General features: G+C 43.3%; 1 protein-coding gene across 1 annotated transcript in view; it reads right to left on the bottom strand.

Annotated features, from left to right (window-relative positions):
* The window catches only part of LOC138597132 (cell adhesion molecule 1-like), a 175155-nt gene that overhangs the window by 52799 nt on the left and 99205 nt on the right, over positions 1-23151 (bottom strand). Inside the window, exon 2 of the mRNA XM_069668680.1 lies at positions 3328-3348. Within this exon, the coding sequence (XP_069524781.1) occupies positions 3328-3348 (21 nt within the window). The remainder of the gene's footprint in view (positions 1-3327; positions 3349-23151) is intronic.

Below are 23151 nucleotides of genomic sequence, written 5' to 3'. Positions count from 1 at the left end.
GCAGCCCCAAGCAAGGTTGGTCCCCCTCCAATATCCCAGCCTAGGCTCATCTCCAATTCAAAACACACATAAATAACGTCGCTGTGATTAGCAATCCCATCAAAGTGAAAACAGGCCACTTTGTGGAACATGGAGGGTTTTTGCAATTGGAGTAAACATTTTCAATTGCCTCTGCATCCTGGTCATGATTGGGTGCAAATGAGGAGAGGCAGTCATTAATTCTGGGTGGTGGGTGGGGATGGAGGGGGGAGTGGGCAGAGGCATGGCACAGATGACTGGCTGATAAATTCACACTCATTCCAGCAGCTGTCTGGAAGAGTAAAGTGCCTGTATCTCTACACATGGCTGCCCTCCTGTTCCCGCACCACAACATACTGAATGAAACAGTCAGGAGGAAATACAGACCTTCAGAAAGTCTGCGCGCTCTCCGAGGGGACGTACAATCTGGCGTCGAGAGCCTGGCGCGGACGCCCGCCTCATCAGCCGCGCTCGAAATGCTAAACAGCACGAGCCGTCGACCGATTTTCACAAAAGTTGACGAAATCAAGAAATATTAGCGGCTCTCCTCCTCCAGCAGAAGTTCGGAGACAGGCACCTTTGAATCAAGCTGCCTCTCCCTTTGAACTTTCCGCTCTTGTTTTCACATCAAACGACATGAAAGAGGCAGCGAAAAAACACGACAGCCAGCCCCCCCAACTCCTCTTCCGTGAGTCACGGCTGTCTGCAGCAGTCGTGTCCTTTCAAGGAACAACCCGGACTGTAGACAGAGTCATTAACAATAAAAAGTTTCTCCCTCTCCGTCTCTGATGCTGCCTTTTCACTGCTGCGTGTCTTTAGCCCGCTCAGTCATTAAACCCTTATCCTCATGATGAAATGCTGTTTTAAGGATGTTCACGAGCGAGAAGGCTGCTGTGTCGGGGCGTAATTAGCACGCTGCCATTTCTGCCAGACCCTTTGCATGGGAAGGTTTCAAAAATTTCCCTAATTTGACCATTTTTTCCCAAAAAGACGAGATCCCTCAGAGTCTCAGTGTAACCATTTGTATAATGATGTAAACTAACTTTGAAAACATGTTCTTATCTCGCATTAACTGAAACTTTTCTGTCCTTTGTAGGGTAAGTTATTTACTGCAATGACTAGGTATGACTTTCTTTATGGGGCACCCTGTATAAAGTGCTTTATGAGACAGCTAGCAAATTGCTATTCGACTTTTCATGTCTTGGAAAAATGATTGGCGCTTGCAGCCAACAGTTTTGGAAGAAGCCAAACCTTTTGGGAACTGAAAGCTTTATAGGTCAGTTTAAAATGTTTATTTCCCTTGCACAAAAGGGCTGCAGAGTTCTGGACCAAAATACATTCATTAACAACTTGGTAATCTCTATTTGGGCAGGGACGTGGATTTTAGAGATTGCAAGTGTTCTGGTTTCCGTTTGTAGTGCGCTTGTAGTCCGAGTAATATTGACCAATCACGTATCAGCAGGCTGGAGGAAAAACAGTGGAGAGCAAAATCAGGTGGAACGTAAAACGGCGTTATCATCTGACAATGATTCAGCTTCTTATTAATCTCTATAAACAGACATCTGCATGCTAACAGCTAACAATCTGCTCCAGATCTAAAATCAAGATGGATAAATTCCCTTGCCGCCGTTCAGCATTCAAATTTCCTGACTTCCTCGAACGCATCAGAAATGATCGATCTGACCGCCGTTCAACAAACGAGCATTTTAAAAGTAGTTTTCTTCTCCTCTTGAGGACAGACCTGACAAAGCTTCTGTCAAAAAGTTGCATCATGATTTTAACATTTCGGAAAAGGTAAGACCCGTTAATTAAAGTAAATCACAGGAAAAACTGATTATTTTTCTGTAACAAAGCAGCATGCGGAAAAGGAAGTCTTAACAGGAAGTCATTTATCGCTAACCGCCAGCAACATGCCCGGCTACACGCCCGGCACGTTCACCGTTGTCCCCAGAGGCTATATCGTCGTCAGACTGTAGCCGATTGGATCCGAGATTAACAACTTGGTAATATAAAATAATTGCATCATTACTGATCCCAATCACAAACCAAAGGAAGTTTTAAAGCCTGGCATCTAAAAATGGACCTTTAACGGATCTATAAAGCAACAGAAATTGTTTATAAGGCGTTGAATGCAACTTATAAACCCTTAATAAGAATGTGGCATCTGCTTCCCAAGTATGCACAACACTGTTAACTACTCCTCATTAATTTTTTACACAATTACATCAGAGGAAACACAATGTTTCATGTGCTTTCAAATTCCACTTTTAATAAAGTTTAATAAAGAATTAAAAGAGACACAAGCCGTTACAAGTCCTTGGGATGCAGACACTGTTGTTTTAGTTTTTTGGGGGGAGACATTTATTGAAAAAACTAACTTTTTTTCTTGTATAAAGAAGTTAGTAACACCAGCTACAACCAGAGAGTAACTGTCAGTAATTGACAGTAACCTCACACCATGTTAGAAAGAAAAGAACATACAGAACTGAAGGGTTAGCACACCTCCTCTAGTGAGGTGTTAGTTTGCAGCCAGCCATCAGAGAAAGGAGGAGAGAGTCACACGCTCGCAATTCGTGTTCCTATGGAAGACTGTGTGTGATGTCAGGTGCACATGTTGGAGCATATCTTAGTCTTATAATCATCTCAGGAGAAGATGAATCTTTAGCGATGCTCGGTGTTTAGGTGGTCTGTGCAGCACTTTGGTGTAGACTCTAAGATGTGGACAACTATTGGAAAGACTGTCCGTGTATTTATTTGTCTCACACTTAAGTTGATGCTAATTAGCAAATATTAGCTAACACACTACTGTAAAAGAGCTGCTCAACGTTAGCGTGTTTGCATTTCTTAGTCAGAGCAGGTTAGCATGCTGATATTAGCATTTAGCTGACAGCACAGAGATGCCAGCATGGCCTCAGAATAATCTTGTTGGAATTATGTGAGAATGTTATAATAAGTTGTGTTTGATTTTTGCTGTTGGTTTAATTAAAATTGGTAAAATGCACCTCTTAAAAAATAAAACATCAACAACAGAAAAACAAAAGACACAACCAACTGCTCTGAACAGACACTGAAATCTGCCTTCAAGTGTGGCAAAATATTGGTTTGAGAATTAAAAATTAAAAAGAGTGGATCCACGCTTGCGAGTGCACCGCTCTCTCTCCTCCTTCCCTGAAGAAGACAAACACCAACAAAACCACCCATTCATGTAAATATGCACAGATGAACAGACTGCTGCGGACAGCCAATCAGCAGACACAGACAGAGGCGAGCACTTCCAAATGAACAGCAGGTAGCAAAGAGAAAGAGTACCTGTCACGATTTCAGCAGCTCCTGTTGCAGCGCAGGCGAGGAGAGAGCAGGGGGAGAAGAAAACAGACAGGTTGTGAGCAGACAGGATGCAAGCTGAGACACATATACATTTTGGAGCTAAATATTTTCTAAATACGAGTGTTAAAATTCATTAAATTCAGCCTCCATATGCTATTTGTGTAATTTTCCACCAATTAAGAGCAACACAAAAGGCATCACAATGACTCATTTATACAATCCAGTCCGTCTTTTTTTCCACAGGTGTCTACGATCCCGACATAATGAGCCATTTTTCTCTCTTCATCCATTTCTTCCCTGACAGAACATTAATATGGAGGAACAGAGGGAGTGTGTGGACTTTGTTTCCTCTCCCTCGTGTCCCTGATTGAGATTCCCGCCAGCCTCCGCGCTCCAGAGCAGCCACAGCCTGGAGACGTTCCCCCAGGACCCACGCTGGTGTATCCTGGAGAGGAGGAGAGCACCCGTTCGGAACGGTGCCCACCCAAACTGGCATTTCACAGGGCATGGGAGACTGGCGTGTTCCCAAGTCCCCGCAGCAGTGCTCAGGGGCCTGCACCCTTGGGAGAGCTTCCATCATTCATTGTCTGCTATTCAAAAACAACCCTCACACACACACACACACCTCCATCCTCTCCTCGGCACATCCGTATCTACATTTCTATATTCCACATACCGTCTCTTTATTATATTGACATTACACACAGCGATGGAGTTTCTTCAGTGCGAGCAATGCGAGCTCCAGCACAGAGCGTACAGTATGTTGAAGTGACTGCTTGTCTCCCCTGTCATTGCCGACCGTAATAAGGGTGTAAGGTGTGACACATGTCCTTGTTAGACTCCTTTGTGCATTTTCAATGTGTCAGCAATTCCCACAGGACGGGGGGGGAGAGTGTGAGTGACAAATCACGCGCGATGGGAAACAAATTTTCAACAGTGTCCAGGAGCCCGAAACAATAAATCTCTGCGCCTTTAAAACTTCCAACTGTCAGTCAAAACTTTATCTTTATTGTGCGATAATTCAACATAATGAGGCTTCTGGGGCAATTCGGCTTCAGCTGAAAGTGATTTGGACAGACATTTGAAAGACCCGAGCCTGCATAACTCGTAAAATGTGTTTCTTTATTTGAATCTGTCTTCTCCTTTTCCGTCTTCTCCCTCTTTTTTTTTACTCTCTTTCACTGACCTATCATTGATTTAATATCATCATCATCTCTTAATGCTCTGTCCTGCTCAATTACTTTGATTTGAATCTGATTTCTCGCTGTGATATTTCCACACACACATGTATGTTTGTATTTTTGGTATTACTAATACTACTTCTGCTTGTTATTACTTTAAGGTCATGTTGGATATTAGTGATCTGTTGTCATATTAAGCTTCTTTATCGGTGAGGGGAATTTTGCACTATTGTTATATGTCTTGTTAGCTGTCCATAGGTGCCTGAGCAGTGGAGCAAGTGGAGCAAATGCATCCCTATTATTCAATTAGACGGAGCAAAGTTCTGGTTTTGCTACCCCACTAATTGTCTTTGTAATAATAAACGTATCATCAGACAGTCCCGGCAATCAGGTGATTATATTTAAGCACCCTATATCAATGATCATTTTACTATTTTCAGCAACTGACAAAAACAAGGGAACATTTTTCAACCCCCCTTTAAATTAGATCTGTCGAACCCGTCGCCAATTGTTGCTCAGCGTGCTTTAGCTGTCGATGCACGCAAGAGTCTGACAAAGGTGAGAAACATTTAGCTTCACTGCGATCATAGACTGAAAGCAAAACACAGCCCGCCCACCTCACGTGCTATATAAGAGACCCACAGAGCCGGACAGCCCCCGCAGACCCACCGCTAAAACACTGCTGGGCCTGCTCATCTAGAACTGCGGGGCGATGTTTCTCCGCTGCTCTCGGCTCAGGAGATGGGACGAAGACGCCGAATTAAGAGTCAGCTGTTTTAAGTGAAACGTGGCTATACCCGTGCATGAAATAAACAGGTGGGATTGGAAGTAGATAGCCTGTAGCTTTGGGATTGGGTAATGTCTCGTCCTTGTACCATCAGTACCATGTGCAGCATCAGGTGCAATATAATGTTTTCTTAATAACTCATAATCTTGTGCAATAGAACTCTTACTACGTAATAACTGTCAATACTACTGTCAGTTTAACTGCCACCATCACTTCCTGCCTACTTTTATAGATTACTTCTTTTAGGCACCGTCTCTTTTGCAGTAACCCAAACACTTTATATTTTATATTTTCACTGATATTTGAGTTGTTTGTATTTTGTATTATTGTAATGTATTTTTGGAGCTATCTGCCTCTGTAATTTCCTTCGGGATTTATAAAGTTGAATCTTTACCTTTCTTGTCATATCCTCTCATAATGTCTTTGTACTGTGTTCATGCACTAGCAATAAAGGGTTAAAAAAAAATTAAAATGTAACTGCTTACATTTAATTATGTAGACTGTATAAAATGATGGACGACATGACAGCTCCCTAAGAGTGAAGCCAAAACAGCTGACTGGCTGCAGTATAGGTCATAAAGCCCGCCTCCTCCATGTTAACAGATGGGACATGAGTCAAACTATAAAATCAAAATACAGGCCAAATAAATTTTTGTCAAACATGGTTTCTGTCATTAAAGTTAGTTCTTATCATGCTGATTTATGTCCAAGTGTTCATTTTTCTGACACGTTTATTTTTAATTAGTTATTTGATGCTGTCAAAAGGATGATTGACAGCTCTGTTGACAAATGTGGCTCCTGCAGCTTATCTGTTCCTGATAAGCAGAGTAGAGGACGAACGGTGGAGGAGAAGCAACTAAAACAATCACTACAGTCATTGAAGTTTCATATCTGTGAAGGTCTGCTTCAGACCAAGAAGCTGTTCTGCTGTTAAACACGCCCGTGTGTGGGATCCTTGCTGTTTTTTCGGTGAGTTAAGTGTGTGTTGTGGTTAGCGGAAGTGGATACGGCGGTGCCACCCGCCGCTCTCTACTGCGCAGGCTCCAAATGACGTCACCGTCGCAAGATGGCAGCGCCTATAACGGGGGCTATTTTGGCATCACTTTCACACAATGAAAGCAGATGGAAACGCGTCGTCCATCTATATAAACAGTCATTGTGCTGAACGTTTTGGATACACTAAAGAAAAAAGAACAAAATTTTACTGTTTATATTTAATGAAGTAAAATTTAGAGATATACTTATAAGAACAAAAGGAAAAAACTGAAAAGAAAAAAAGTGATAAGCATTGTGGATGAACTAAAAATATAAATGTTACTGTGTACATGTTAGATATTAAAAAAAAGAAGAAAAAAAACGATAAAGTAATTTGACCAAAAAGAGGCGGCGGGGTTGATAGCAGGACTCCATCTTGAATGGGCCACGCCGCATGCGTCCCAGTCCAACCAGCCCCCAGGACAGCCCATAATGAGGCTTTTGAGCTGCTTTAATTGCCAGGTAATTATAATGTTGTAGCAACATTATGTAAATGAGTCATTATCATCTTGTATGTGCGGTGTGGTCTGCCCTCGTTTTGTGTTACTTTGTCAAGAGTGTAACCCAGAAAAATGAATCACCCTGATTCTGGGGGCATCTCAGTGTTTAATCTTGTCAACCGGGACCTATATCTAAACAGAGAGCGCTGTGATATAGTGTGGTGACACCTCACCTAACCCTTCAGTATGATCCACTTCCTGCTGGTGGCCTCTGAAGCGGCTATAAATAGCGCTGTAGTGTGTGTGTGTGCGTGTGTGTGTGCCGTGCTCCCCGTCTCTCCTCTGTACCTGCAGCACATTAGGTAGAAGTTATGAGGTGCCAGCTCCTCTGTGATTAGATGTCATGGCTGTCGCTCTGCTTAGACAGCGCTGATAGACAGATTTCGAGGGGAAATGCGTGTGATGGCATCCGTGCCAGTGCAACCGTTGCACCAATCTGTCAATCACGGCGGGATGAGAGCAGGCAGGCCAAGCGTCCTCCAAATAATGTCTGTCCTTGTCTCCTCACCTCTACTTCTTTTCATCCCCAACGCGCTGCGTTCAGAGGCAGAAAAGTGGAACATTTCCCATGTTTCCTTCTGGAAATTGTTGACATTTGAAAGGGCATTTCCTCGCACTGAATTATGTTTCTTATAAGAAGTGAGGCTCTAAGTGCTCTGGTGTTCAGGCATCTGTTTTCAACCTATCGCCACCCCGATGAATCCATAATAATCTGCACCATTTTTTAAGTCGCTGAGGCAAAGAGATCTCAGGAGACTGGGTGTCTGTGTGGTAAGAGTGGCACACAGCCTCGCTCCCTCTCTCTGACTGCCTATCTCTGCGGCTCAGTAAAAGCAGTGGGGTAACACTAATGAGGCAACATTTCTTCTCAGTACTGGTGTGATGCCTTTGAATTAATGTTCTTCCTTTCAGGTAAAGCATTCCCTTGCTTATTTATGCTCATGATCTGCAGCGTGTTGCATGTCAACCCACTGTGTGATCGCACTGCATATGAGGACACACACCAGAGCCGGATGCTGTGTAGTTCCCCACAGACACCCAGCTTTGTAAGTGTGTGTGTGTGTGTGTATGTGTGCGCGCAAGGCTGGTGTCTTACTGTGTGTAGCCCACTGTGTTTTCATTTAATTAGAAGGATTAGAGGTGGGCTTCAAACTTTTTTCTCTTCAAGGAAATCGGATGGAGAAGCGAGCTCCTGCAGAGTGGACCCGATAAACATGGACGGCTTCTGAGGTCACAAAGAAAGCGATCAAAGCGTTTCACTGTCCTCGGTAAAAGGAAGAAAAAAAAGCTGTCTGTCGCCTCACACCAGTCTTTGTTGCTGTTTTCAAATCCATATTAATGAGTTCATATAGAACAGAAAAATACATACAGGCCATTTATTGTGTGAAGTCGCTTCGACAAAACAATCGCAGGACAGAAAAGATCGTAAAGATCTTTCAGCCGCATTAAACGAAGGCCGATAAACATTTTGCAAACTCCATACTACAGCTGAAACTACAAACTTGCTAACTGTTCCTACGGCAGGTTTTCACTGCCAAAATCATCACAGAGAGCAGCTTCTCAAATTTCACTATTTTCTGTGTTTCTTTTCTTCTCTCACAGCAAACAGGACTTTTTGTTTTGGACAACAACCTAACTTTTAACTAAGGAAACAATTGATAGATCATTCAACAATGGAAGTGTTCTCCATTTGTTGATGAAGACAGTGTAAGATTTGTTTTTTTGGCAACCAGTTGTTCTGTAGATTTCCTTTTTTTCTGGTTCACTGAGCAAACATGCAGATTTTAATTAATAGTAACTATATATATTTATATATATATACAGTATAAACTGTATGTACAGCTCCAGAAAAAGTTAAGAGACCACTCCAAATGTTCCTTAAATCAGCATCTCTCTCTTCGTGTCAGGGCCAGCCCAATCCAGATCTGAACCCCACTGGAAACCTCCTGAATGTCAAGAGGAAGACGGATGATTAATTTTTGCTCCTTTACCCCTTTCCCACCCAAATTACCGCGTTGACGCGAGTTTTTCAGACCCAGGAAGACCCGCTAATAAATGCCGATTGCCTCTTTTCCCATCGCCAGTGGAGTATACTCCTTTCAGTCTCTTTTCTGCTGCGTCACCGTCTGACGTTACAAATGCGCCGGAAACCTGACGCCTTATTTCTTCTTCCCCTCGGATCAGAAGAAGCTCTCTCACCTCGCTGTCTTGTCAGTGTTGCTGCATCCTGCACGCAACAAAGAACAAATTCGCCCGTTGTGTGTTGTTGTTCTGTATTTACGCGACAGCGGCCGGAACTTCAATGCGCGTCAAAGCATCGCGCCGGAAAGGGGACGGAGATCAGCGAGTCAACCTGGGTTTTGTGGTGTTAACGGGTTTTTTGACCAGTGGGAAAGCGGCTCTAGAGTGGCATAACCTCACCCAACAGCAAACCCCTCATACAACCTCTGACTCCTGGTTTGATGTAATTAAAAACCAGGTTATTCCACCAAATGCTGATTTCTGAACTCTTCCTAAGTTAAAACACAAACTTGTTTTTCTTTCATAGAAAAACATACTCTTGCAGTGGTCTCATATTTTTTACGGAGCTGTATATATCTACAGGTTACTGTACTTAATAATAAAGGGAACTACATAACATGCTGCATCTGCTCTGTAATGTAAGTGATGGTAAAGTGACAGATATCTCTTAATGACAGTGATGCAGCACATCCCTGTAAGTGTCCATTTGTCCTTGCTTCACCCGCATCCTGAGATTTATTTGACTTCAGTGACTATCGAGTTTATAGTTAACACTAAGAGGGACCAGGATTAGAAAAGCATCGTTAAGTAGTTTAATTTCAAGCCAACAAGGAAGAGAAGTCCTTGAAGCGCTCTGAATGAACTCATAACAGCTAGTGATCTTGAATTTCAACAGATTCATCTCCATGACAAATGAGCAAACATTACCAGTGAATGGGGAAAGCACGATACGACCGAAAGCTCAGGAAAAAGCCGGGAGGAGCACCTTGAGCTGTGATTGTTTCCTCCAAGGTCAAGAATCTACTTCCATGCTTATGACTGGAGGCCTCGACTTTAAAAAGACGACGCGTTTATGCCTTGTTTCCTCCTATAATAATAACTTGGTGCATTATTCAGTAATTTACTTACAGCCTTGACCTGCTTCTTTTATTCCCGGCTCTCAGGTGCGGCTTAATCCAGCCTGTCAGCGAGATATCAGGGAGCGCTCACCTGTAAACACTGCAGGGAATACACAGACTAATTCTCCCCCGAGTCCACTGAAACATATTAATCAGGTAGGCTTACTTGAGATGCAAAGCGCGTTCCTGCTCGATAAACTGTGATAAAAAGGAGATTTTGCGAATATCCCCACAGAGGTGTTTAATTGCTGACTGTTAATGGGATACGCTTTGTAAATGTCCAATCTGTGGCCTGAATGTTTGTGTTGTGCTCACGCAGAGCCAGGAGGACACGTGTAGCTGAAGACGGCTCTTACTCTCAGAGATTAAGGGATAATCCTTCAGAAATGCTGTCTGATAAAAAGCACATATTGAATGTGGTGCCCTGCCTCCTTTCAGTAAAGCGCCACGGGCTTCTACAGCTGCACATAAATCACAAACAGAGAGGCTCAAATTATGAGTTTAACATCAGAAGTATCTTTGAAAACATAATAAGAGGCAGTGTAATCTCATTGGTGTTCGGGATGCACGATATTCACGGCATATCGGCATCGGCTGATGTGTCATTTGTGTCATTTTCTGCCGATAAAACAGCGCTTTAATTCTGCCTAAATGCTCGATGACACCCTGAAAAAGCTTGATGTAATGCTACGAAATTAACTCTGCATGAGTGCGCGCGCACTGCCTGCACAAAGTTATCAATAATATACAAATAAATACTAAAAAGTCGTGAATAGAAGTTAAACAACTTTCACAACTCTTAATTAGCTAACAGTTAGCTTACGCTCTCGTCATTTTACCGGATTTAACAACATCAAACACACCGAAAATACACTCGCAGCCAAAGCCGACGCTAACAGAGAGTAACATAAACATGAGTGCAAAAACTAACTCACATATTCATGGACGCACACACGATAAAAAGAGTCCGTCTGCGATCACTGATGTCTCCGTAGTAGGAGCAGTAAACAAGTCCGGGCATGTCTCCCTCACTGCCGTGTTTCGGGGGATGCTGCATTTAGGTGCGCTCAGAAACGTGAATGATCAGACACCTTTTGAAAAACGCCTCTTCCATCAAGCGTGAAGAAGTGTGCAAGATGTCTGCGATATGGCAGTTTTTGGGCACTACAATGAGAGTAGGCGTGATATCAATTCCACTACAGGGGAGACTTGATGTTCTCTGAAATGAGGTGGTAAAAAAACATGTGCCTAATATATCGAATATCGACAAAAGGGTTGGAAAATATGGGCAAATCAGATATGGGCAAAAAATCCAATATCGTGCATCCCTAATTTGTGTACATGGCTGGGTCCTGCCACTCACAACACACATGGAAATGTCTGTGCAGCTGACAGAAAAAGGGGGGGGGGGAAACCTCCCAGCATCCAGCAGCTTTAATGACAGCTCAGGTAGTGTTGGGCTCTCACAGACGTGTCAGAAAAAGCGAGCGCTAACACATCTCTGACTACTGTAGACGCCAGACTGCTGCTGCTCCAGTCAGCCTCACATGACAGACACGGAGACACGCTTCCTGTTACACAAATAAAACAGCAGCAAGTTACAGAATTAAAAAGAAAAGGGCCTCGTATCAGGGCGGCACATACATCAAAAGATAGTTTGACACAGTGAAACCAGGCAGGATGTCTCAAATCAACACAACACGATGGCAGGAAGAGCATTGTAGTAACACACTATTTAGTCACGGTGATTGTGACAAATGCAGTAACTTCAGAGGTCTATAAATCACCAAGCAACTGCATTCGCTGGGAGGTACAAAGATTTCCTTTTTCCTACGAGGCACAATCATTCACTCTGTTATGTTAACAAGACTGCTTGACTGAGCATGGACTTAAGTGCAGCGGCGGCAGCAGTGTGTTCTGCAACCCCAAAGCCGTGCAGCAGAGGAGAGATTCCCCGCTTAAAGCAGAGGCGAAGCTTAACCTTCTGGCGGAGTGACTCATCACATCTCATTCACTTCGTCTATTTCGGGTGACGCTGCATTTTTTTTTTTTTTGTCTGTGTTTTTTTTTTCCCTCCTTAGAGGCAGCAGGGGAAGCTGGGAAGCCTCTTTTCAGCTAAAGTCTGTGTTTTTGTAAGAGAAAGTTGCGGAAGGAGCGCTGCGTTTGTTACCACAGGAGAGAAAGCGGAGCTCTGATTCAACGCGGATCAAAACACACGCAGAACAATACGAATCAAAGCCTCCACACAGTCTTTAGAGAGGGTTCTTTTTTTGCTATTCTGTTCACCTATAGTGTGGGCTCTTGCCAGGAAAACCCATGAGCAATGTTAACAGAACTATTAGCATGTGAGTGTGTTTGCTTTCTAGCCTGTCAGCCGGCATATCTGCTTACTCACGATGAATGTGCGTACATCTGCACAGGCCTCTGTGTGTGTGTGTGTGTGTGTGTGTGTGTGTGTGAGGGGTAATTAGGACATTAGGAGAAGCTTCTGACAGGCTTGTCATCGCCACAGCCGGCCCGGTGGAAAGGAGGCGGTCAGAGGGGTAAGTGGGGGTCCGGCGGGGTCAAGAGACAGCTGCTGCACCACCACTCACTGTCTGGAAGCTCTCAGAGAATATTAAAACCCACCGGGGCCCTCGGCCAAGACGCTCCCTCATTTATGGAGCGCACAAAGCTGCTTCACAAGGAGGGTACCGTCTAATTTATTCCACTGTTATAATAAAAGTGCTGTTGTTTTTCTTCTTGAAACATGAGAACATAAACATAAAAAGAGGAAAATAAATGGCGGTGGCATTGAGGTAATTGAGGTTATTTTGTAAATCAGTGAGTTTAGAACGAGGAGATTGTTGTTCTCATTTTTACACTTTTTTTCTCCCTCGTGATGATAAATCTGTGTGGTCTCACGCCTCCTGTGAATCCGTCTCCAGCAGAGAGAGGCTCTATTATTACAATACCAGACATATTAAATACATCCCCCAAGGCTGATGACCTTGGCGATGACATATCATTAATTGTATAGATGGATTATCATCATCACAACAATAACATGCCTCCTTCTCTGCCCCGCGCTCGCTAACACCTGTGCCCATTCTGCCTCTGCCTCCGCTCATATACTCATAATCACATCTATCAGCCCAAAACGTTAACTGCATCCGGGGACGCTAAACACGTCCATTTGTTTGCAGTTGTAATGTCTTTTGTGCGCCTCAATCAGGCACCTGTCAGACACACACCTGCTACCTCGGCGCTAAGAGAAAAGGCAGGAGGGGAGGCCCTTTGTTTCCGCACAGAGTTTATAATCAGCACGTTGTTTCCAATCTTCTTCCACCATTTTTCAATTTCCCATTTCCCTTTTCTCAGTCAAATCACTGCTATCAATCAGGTGCATGTTTGAGAGAGCGGAGAGAGCGAGTGTGTGTTGGAGATGCAGAGAGAGAAAGAGGGGGAAGTTCCTTGATGGAACCATCTCCAGCCCCAGGCCTCATTAGTCAGAGACTGCAGGAGGAAATGTGTGTGTGTGTGTGTGTGAGCTGGGGAGGCTTGTGTGTGTGCGCGTGTGATAAAAATGAATACTGGTAGAGTGTGTCTGTCAATATGAGGCCATTTAACATTTCCCATTCCAGCCGAATGATGCACAGCGGACATTATGCTCTCTATTTGAGTTCCTCTAAATGGATACTCAACCCAGTACGTTCTATTATACGTTGCCCTTTCCCTCCACTGTGCTTACTGATATCATGACAGAAGATGACCTATAACGTCGCAGAACAATCTCAGCGCAGCCATGACAACATCTTCTGCACATCAGCGCGTCGCGGAAAAAAAAAATGAACGTGGCTGACTGATGTGTCAGTCAATACGAATCAAACCATAACAGCTGCATAGGCACACGCCATATTGATCTCGTGTGACAAGAGGAGCTCGCGGTGCATCGACATCTTTGAAGAGAGTCAACTCGCTCGCTTTAACGGTCTGTTTTTCCGCTGAACACGTCGACGGTTACGACGGAAATAGCACCGAGTCTCCAGTTAACATTCATGAGGCACAAATTAGGCAACAAACACAAACAGTGAATAAAGGATGAGCAAACACAACGAGTCCAGATTATCGCCAACGTGGCAATATGCTCCATGTTTTACTGAGTGTATTGATTATACAAGAGATCCATTTGAAGTGGCCGCACAAAATGGCAACTATAGTAAATTCACAATGGCAGGGTAATATACGGCTTCACTGCTTTCATTTATTCACAGCTTGACATTTCCTCCCTTCCGCAGAGTGTGCTCTAACTGTGTGCCAATGGCCACATCATTTAGACCGGACCCGCATGAATATTTAACATTAGTGCCTGGCTCGTAGCTCGCAGAAAATGAATTATTTTTAGTGGGCTTTGCAGAGGCACCGTGGAAAAGCCTCACTCTGGTGATGAATCGCTGGAGAGTTTATGTTGTATTAAGCAGGCAAAACAAATGGCTATCAATCATTGGAAGCTTTTCATGCTTGCCAGCTACGCATCCCTTCCCCCTCTTTTTTCACAAATCTGTTGGTTTTGCAGAAGGATCAGCTGCCAGGCTGGGTGGGTAAAAAAAGAGGGTCAGCCACGGGTTCACTGGTGTTTGTTGACAAGCCGTCTATGGAAGAAAAAGACCAGTCACAGTTGGCACTGTATCTACTGAAGCTTCAGGTAAATGTATTAAAATATAGATGCATGGCAGAGGAGATAAAATGAATTTGAAACGCAAAAGGAAATTTTAACTCCTTTTGATCACGTACGCGGTTCAATGGGCACCATATTTTTTTTTGGCTGTGGATATATATTGTCATTTTGCCCAGCCCTACACTGACGCATGATGCTGTAGCTTGCTAGTTAACGAATGACTCTGAGCTCTCTGCTGCTGAAAGCATGAAATGAACGGCTGTGAGTTATAATGTTATTGGTTTAAAAGTGTTGATTCAGTCTCAGGTAAGCACAGGTGTTATTTTGTTTTACTTTCTTTGGCATAAATTGTATAAAAAAAAAAAGAAGACGCAGGCGCAGGTTTGGCTTAGCGGTTAAATCGGCGACCATATACAGAAGCTATAGTCCTCAGTGCAGAGGCCCCGGGTTCAACTCCTTTTGCCGTGTCATCCCCACTCTCTCCTCCCCTGTTCTATCATATGTGTTATTCTATATCGTCTCTATCGTGATGTCACAAAACCAGCGGCTGAACTGCTTTACGGCAATTTTTAGGTCATTTTGACAACACTTTACGTTCTACGTTCTTCGCACGTGGGAGTGAACCTGGAGCGAACCATAGAGGGAGCCGTTGCTTATCATTAACGTGCAGAAAAGGACTCACGCTCAGAGTGAAAAACGAAAACTCAGGATTATCCAAAAAAAAGGCTTTACCTTGTGGTTATTTCATATGGACTAATTATTTGTTAAATTACCAGAAAACATGAAATATCGTGATATATCGAGATATGAAAAATCCTATATAGTGATAAAGGATTTTATACCACATCGCCCAGCCCTACATCAGCGTGTCTTCATGTGTTCACCCTCTCTTCAGTTCAAATCAAATTTCCCCCAGTTTGTCCGACCTTTCTGTCCTACTTTACTTTGAAATACGTCACGCAGTATATTGGTGAAATGCTGGTTTGGCCGGACTTTAACCTGATATGTTTTGAAACAGTATCAGAGTTTCTTATCAAACTGTGAGCAATTATCTTCTTAATTATACATTTTCACCAAGATTTAGGTCTCAATCACGTCCTATTTTTAATATTAAATAATTAAACGATTATGTTTTAGTAGTTTTTTCAAGTCCTAATTTTCCAACTATCAGTCCAAAGCTCAAGAGAATTAAGAAATGTAACTGTAGGAGCAAGTTGTGACCATAGGTAATTTTAATTGTCTAAAAAGACGTTGCAGTTCACATGTGATTACAATAATGTAAGACCAAGAATGACAGTAACTGGGGGTGGGGCGGCTGTGGCTCAGTGGTAGAGTCGGTCGTCTTTCAGAAGGTCGGAAGGTTGGCGGTTCGATCCCCATCTCCCTCAGTCAACACGTCGAAGTGTCCTTGGGCAATACACTGAACCCCAAATTGCTCCCGGTTGCATAGCCATCAGTGTGTGAATGTGATGACTGACTGACAGTTGGGCACTTTACATAGCAGCCTCTGCCATCAGTATGTGAATGTGTGTGTGAATGGGTGAATGTGTCATGTAGTGTAAAAGCAGCTTTGAGTGGTCACAAGACTAGAAAAGCGCTATATAAGTACAGTCCATGTAGTAAATGTGGTGAAATCTTAAATGAAACACGGGGATCTGAGCTCAAACTGTCACACGTCCACCAACAGCTGAGGCTGGTCGACTAAAGACAGACTGCCTCAAAATCCTGACCCAAAAATGTCACAATGTGAAGATTGCTATGAGCCACATTTACATACCAACCAATGTCAGAATATGACATAAAAAGACTCGTCTTACCAGTCGACGTAAAGCAACTGCTGAAAACTTTTACCTGAAACTCAAAACCAGCCTTACAAGTTGCCCTCTTTTTCCCCCATTCCTTGTCTTTTGAGGTTTCTAGATGTTTGCGTTCCTGTTTGTATTAAACAGTAGCCATACGATTCATTATATATCCATCAATCAGTGTAAAATGCCCAAACACTGATATTGTACAGTCCAACACAGATTGCCAGAGAGACTGTTTAAGACCCATCTCAAAATATATTGAAATACAATGAAACATTTTGAGGCAACGGAGAGAAGTGTACATTACAAACTGCAGTTATTCGTCCTGCACAGACTCGGGTGCATCTTGTGGATTCTGTTGCAAAACTCTACAAAACAGCCAACGATCAGACTACAGATGGACCGTTTAAACCACCTAACCTCTTTAATCCAGCAGTCCCAGCAGGACAGTTGATACAAACGACTATTGTTCAGCCAAGCTTTGCTCCGACGCACAAAACTTCTTTATCACCACATTCTTTCCAAGATCGCAGATATCTGAATTTCGTGGTGATGTGAATTCAATAATGCTCCGGAAACAACATAACACTATCCTGCTGATAGCAACATACGTTATAATACTGTCTGACAGTGTGGATTAAGAACATTGGTCCTTCAGATGTTTTAGATGCATGTTTTTTAGTGTTGAGACGTTTGCCAACGATCCGATTCTTTTGAACGGCTCTTTGGTGCGAACGACGGGAACCGAGTCGTAGGTGAGGTGAGAGCCGTTCTTTTTATAGTTGTGCCCACATTTCCCTGCCTGCCCTTGATCCACTCCCCTTTATGGCAGACTACCACAGGCAGCTTTTTTCAATTCCAACTCTGCGACACTAGATCACAAGCAGCAGAATCATGTCGCCACAACATGGTGCCAACGGTGACCAACAATATAACCTTCCGCCAAGTTTGTTGGTTCTGTTGACATCTCTGTAGTCATACAGAGTTGTATCAGAAGTTACTGGCAACTCAATGAGGTTCATTAATTGTTCCTACATTATTCTGCTGTTTTCCTTTTAAATTTTAAAAGCGTTGAATTTTAAATATGCGTGTTTGTGTTGACACGGGAGAATAGAGCGCAGGCACGTTCTCGAGTCCGACCACTCTCTACCTCGTAGTGTTGTGACGCTCTTGAAAGGAACGGAGCCATAAGATCCGGCTCCCTTCAAAGAGCCGTAATTCCCAACACTGATGTTTTTGCATGTAAAATCAAGGATTATTTCCCATCTGCACAACCTTTGAAACCATTGGTTGAGAGCATTTTTGGCCGCCTCTTTGCTCTCCACCTTTTTCTGCGTGAAACCAAAGGCCGCTCAAATTATACTGGTCAAAAAATCTTGTCCCTTGCTTACAGATTTTTCAAGAGAGCATCTGCTTGACTTATTTTTGAACACTATTAAGAAACTGATAAAGATTTAAAGGGGTTGGGTGTGAGGGGAGGCTTGAGGTTCATTTTTAAGGGAATCATAACTTAAGATGAAGATGGGACCAAGAAAAGGCTTATTGATTCTTGCCTGAGCTCTGCCAAGGCCGTCGGTAGTTGCGGTGTGATTCTTCACATAAATAGAGATCCTGTACAAGGTGAAAAAAAACTGCTGCTCCTGCAAAATTAAGAGGGCTCTGAGATTAAACCTGAGAGTGCATAAAGGAGTAGTTCTTATAGATGATTAAATCAGCTCTTCATGCCTCCCCTACCTGCTTTGAGTAGTTTTATTTGATTGGCTATGTAATTACCTTAACATTGGTTAATTGCTGGTTAATTTACCTCTCATAGCAATCACATCACCCTCTAGTCTGCCAATCAGTCATTTAGAAATCATGTATAAATTCAGTCAGTATAATACACAGAGAGAGAGAGACGACGGCGGCGTGACACCACACAGTTTACAGATCCCCGGATTACTTGACAGTTTCATTAAGACAGATTACCCTGACCCTGAAGTTTTAATCTTACAGATAAAGTGGAGCTGTTTTTGCGGCCGTCCTCAAGGATGCACTTCATTTCCAACAACATCCAACCTGAGATGAGATTTGGCCGCTCTCAAATACAATCTGAATTGCTCCAATTGATTAAACAGAAACTGGCAGGCTGAACAGAGCGGAGCCGAGTACAAACCCCGTCCACTGAGCCACTGGCAACTGTGGACACAAGATGGAGGGTAAGATATCCGTGAGTGGCCTGGCACCTGAGTCAGTGAGATAGTCCTGCTTACTCTGGGCGTGGGGGGGGAAGGGGGGGTCAAATTGGAGACAGACTGGGTGGCTTTGACTGTGTTTCCCCTTCAGGTTAATATTTTATGGATGTGCGATACAGTTCAGATGACAGTTTGAGATGACTGAGAGTCGACGTGCAGGCGGCGAGAGTTCAGCGATTTTTATTAGAAGGGAGGGAGTGCGGCGCGGACGGAGAGTGAGGCTGAATCTGAGAAATGTGTTAGTGGCTGTTAATGTGAGGAGTCTGAAATTTGACCGTATTCACACGGCAGCGCTGTTCCTCTGACGCCACATTCAGGGTGGGAAGCTCAAAAGCTCTTATGATGTTATGCTGCTGTGTTCCAGGGGGCAAGTGTTATACATTTAGGGTATCTGACAAACTGTCATCATTTCATTGCTTCTGGATTCAGCAGCTAAGAATAGGGGCGCACGATATTGGATTTTTTGCTGATATTTTCCAATCCTTTTTGCTGATTTGGATACTGATACATAAGCCTCATGTTTTTTCCACCTAATTGCAGAGAACATCAAGTCTCTCATGTAGTGGAATTGATACCATGCCTACTCTTCTTGTAGTGGCCCACTGGCAGATGCAGAAAAAACATAATACAGCACCTTTAAAATGTACACATTCACTGGGCAATGTAAGAAAAGTGCTTAAACTTAGGTTATGTCCCAAATGCCATATTTATTTGTTTGTGACATTTTATTTTCTTTTTTTAGGGAAGCATTTAGGCAGAATTAAAGCGCTGTTTTATCGGCAGAAAAATTACATATCGGCCGATGCCGATAACTGATAACGTGCCGATAATATCGTGTATCCCCAGCTAAAATGTCAATGAACAGTGTGGAGTAGCAGTCTGGAGGGAAATTCGGCTGTCATCCACATTAAAACTACATATTTGGTAATACAAAAACTATGGTCAGATGAAAGCTAATGTTAGCATTCAGCCACTTACTAGCTGACATTTCTATTAGCTTGGAAGAGTTACACGATACAAAAGGAAAGAAATAAAAAAACGCAATGTTAGCTAGAAAGTGGCTGAATGCTAACGTTTGATGTTGTCTTACAGTAGCTGACAAATATGTTTATTTACTTTTAAATATGGCCAATAGGCTGTCTGGATTTCAACTGTGACTTTTCTTTCCAATTTCCGCTTCGGGTTTATATTTTATGGATGTGCGATACAGTTAGAAGACTGAGAGTCGGCGTACAGGCGACGAGAGTTCAGCTAACTGAAGAACTCCACACTAACATCATGTTAGCTAAGTGGCTGAATGCTAACGTTAGCTGCTGTCTTGCAGTTGCTGAAAGGTTCTCAAGTTTTTCCTTTGAAATATGGGCAGAGTTTTTACCATCAGTTGTCTTATCAGTTTCTCGTTCAGCAAGCAACATTGAAATGAAGACGATTTGTCAGATTTCCTACGTTAATACGAATTAAAACCTGGACTATGGACATCGGGGGAAATGGTCGCTGTGTGAATACGATGAGTGAAGTTTGTGCTCGTGCGTGTGTGAAATTAGTGAGTGCTATCTGCTATCCAAGCCAATGAAAAAAAAAGCAGCAGTACCGGGAGTACAAATGTATCTCTCTCTGTGAGCCACACATGAAACACAGGAATCGGCCTCTTTGATCATTACCTACCTGTCAGTCTGCCCTCCACAGGGACCGCCTGTTACCACCGCTGATGTGCCGCACTGACAGGCCAGAAACACACATGCAAACTCAAACACATGGAGGAAAAAAAAGGCGGCACCGCTATGAGTCTGACTGGTGTCGGCATTCAAACTCGTCCCCCGAGGAGGTATAACCATGACGACCAACCGTGTGGGCAAAGCGCAGGTTTATTATTCTATATTTGGATTCCAATTAGCCTCAGTGACTGTGAGGCCTGCTGGGGTCCACATTCACATTCGTACCAATGGGCAATTTAGTCTCTGCTCCCTGTGATTGTATGTTTGTTGAATGTGGGAGGAAACAAGCAGAAAGCGGCGTGATCAAAGGGAGAACGTATCCAGAAGTAGTGAGTCAAAGCAAACAAGCTTTCCCCGAAGTTTGTGTGTATGACTGACTGCTGTTACGGTGGATATTGTGGAGAAGACCTGCTGAGGAAGTTTGTAGACAAACACGGAAACACTGCAACCACATGTGGACAGGGTCAGAATTCAGAGGTAACGCCAAATCTCTCCTTCAGTGAGAAGCTTAATTATTGTGCCTCCCACGATCACTAATGCGCATGTATCTGAAACCAGACTCTTTTTCCTGTTAATTTTTCCGTTAATGTCATTTATTGATTAGCAGCTTTTTTCCTCCTCCTCCACACAGTGCACTGCAAGCAATGCTGGTTATACAAACCTCGCTGTGAAGCTGCTTCTATAGAAATGTTGCCACATACCTGGTTTGCAGCAATTACAACACTGTTGTTGTAGCTGTGAAGACTAAAAAAGAAAAATATGAAACAAGTTCAAAGAACTGAAAGTTTCTTTAAACAGCTTTAAAGGCCAAACTACAAAAAATGTTCCATTACTTGTTTTTACTTTAAATGTCACAAATAAAAAATCTTACTTTCTGCAATATCGGTGCACAGCGAGATTTATATGAGGGAAAGTCATCACTTGTGGTAAATAAACTATGGTAAAGTTTGTGCAGGTTTTTGGTTGAGGTCAGAGAAAGATTGTGGCTACAATTAATAAAAAGATATATGATGGGGTGCAAACGCTAGATTCCTACATGAATGTCTAAGTACTAAACGCACCATCATGCTAACTCTTACGGCGATAACCCACAGGATCCGTGTGCGCCGCGACCTCCAGAGTTGATAGCGCCCCTTCTAGTCAGTGCTCGTTTTCACAGCATGCCAGAAGCGTCTCTCCGCTCTGCTCCGCTTAAAAAACGTGCCGAGTCTATTTTTGATGGAGGCCGCTTCAAGCACGCGTCAAGCTGAACAGAGAAGGTCTGACAAACAGGAAGTCAGACATGAAAACAGCATGGAGCTTGCGGTCATTTCAAAATAAAACACCACGTACAGACTCCCGTTTTTAAGTCGTTTTTAACTAAGTAGGGTATTCACTAATGGTAGGAGCACAAAAATCACAGAGTGATGTTCAAATGAGCAGATAATCAACCTCAGAGGCGCAAACTGAACTGTTGCTTGTGTGTTGCTCGGTTTTAACACTGATGATAGCGCGATAATGTAGTTCTCCCGCGATCTTGCGAATCCAGCTGCTTGGGCCAGCGCTGTGCTGCAGTCCAGAATCGCCTCCTGTGGGGTTGGGCGGGCGCCGTCTGACAGAGCAGCACCGCGGCGCACACGGAACGCGGCGGACACTTATCCTGTGGGGTCCAGGCGCTACAGTCTGCGTCTCTTCTTCCTGCACTGACACTGAATGTTGGCACTGAACGTACACTGTAAGCTGTGGATTCACTGAGTTGGAACATTTACACTTTAAAAACAACAACAGAAACGGAACGGAAATATCTTTCCATAAATATAATCCTGCTTTCTCTGAATGATCCAGAAACACAGCTTTCTAAACTTAATTCCATTCACTTCCACTCTCTGTAAGTCTGACATCTCAAAACTAGGACAAATATCACTTTGACTTATTACCATAAACCAATATAAACCACTGGGGGCATTTGAGGAATCTTCTTTTAGTTCTGCTGTGTTACTGCTGCAGTATGAGCAGAAAACTGGTTTGAGCCTCCATACTGTGCAGACGCCCGCTGGCTTTGACTAAAGCTAACCTCGCTAACCGACTCCCAATGGAAGCATGTCTAAGGCCTTGAACATGGGTATTTATGAGAACAGATATTTTCCCCTTTACTTAAAAGCATCGTCTGTGTTGCCATTGTCAGTATCTGCGGGTTAACAGCTTGTGGTCAACATTTTCAAAACAAATCTTTCAGAAGCTCGCTTTGCTAAAGCTTGTTAGGGGAATATGTGCAACGTTATGATCCATCGAACAGTTTTTTAAATCGTCGTTCCCTCTGCTGCCTTTGTCGCTTTTTCACCACGGCCCCTGTTGCTCTTGTTCTCTGATTTTTCTGTCACTGCTGTTTCCAGTTTCCATAGGTCAAAGTTACCGCTTTAATCTTAATGTGGCCCTGCTGGCACACAGTGTAAACAAATGAACAATGTATTGCCGCAGCAAGTATACACAAATTTATATGCAGAGAAGTGTTCGGCTTTCTATTTCAGGCGAGTTCTACTTGTTGTTAGCGCACATGACTCAGGGTGGTCACATTTGGTTGTGGCAATTTACACAGTTTAAGTTGTAATGGCTTTTCCACATCTTCCTCAGACACCTCTGTAACTACTTTGGGGATACACTGTGCGGCCAAGGCTCCGGCGCCATTAGCATACATTGTACTGTCAATTTAAAAGGTAATGTTTGCTGCTTATTCTAATGGGAATGAGTCCATTTGTTTTGGGAGCAGAATGAA

The sequence above is a fragment of the Semicossyphus pulcher genome, unplaced genomic scaffold, assembly GCF_022749685.1.
Source record: "Semicossyphus pulcher isolate SPU_LCO1_2020_fin unplaced genomic scaffold, fSemPul1.0.p SCAF_19, whole genome shotgun sequence".
NCBI classification, from domain to species: Eukaryota; Metazoa; Chordata; class Actinopteri; order Labriformes; family Labridae; genus Semicossyphus; species Semicossyphus pulcher.
Note: the sequence above shows the minus strand (reverse complement) of the source record. Positions and strands in the feature narration are given on the sequence as shown.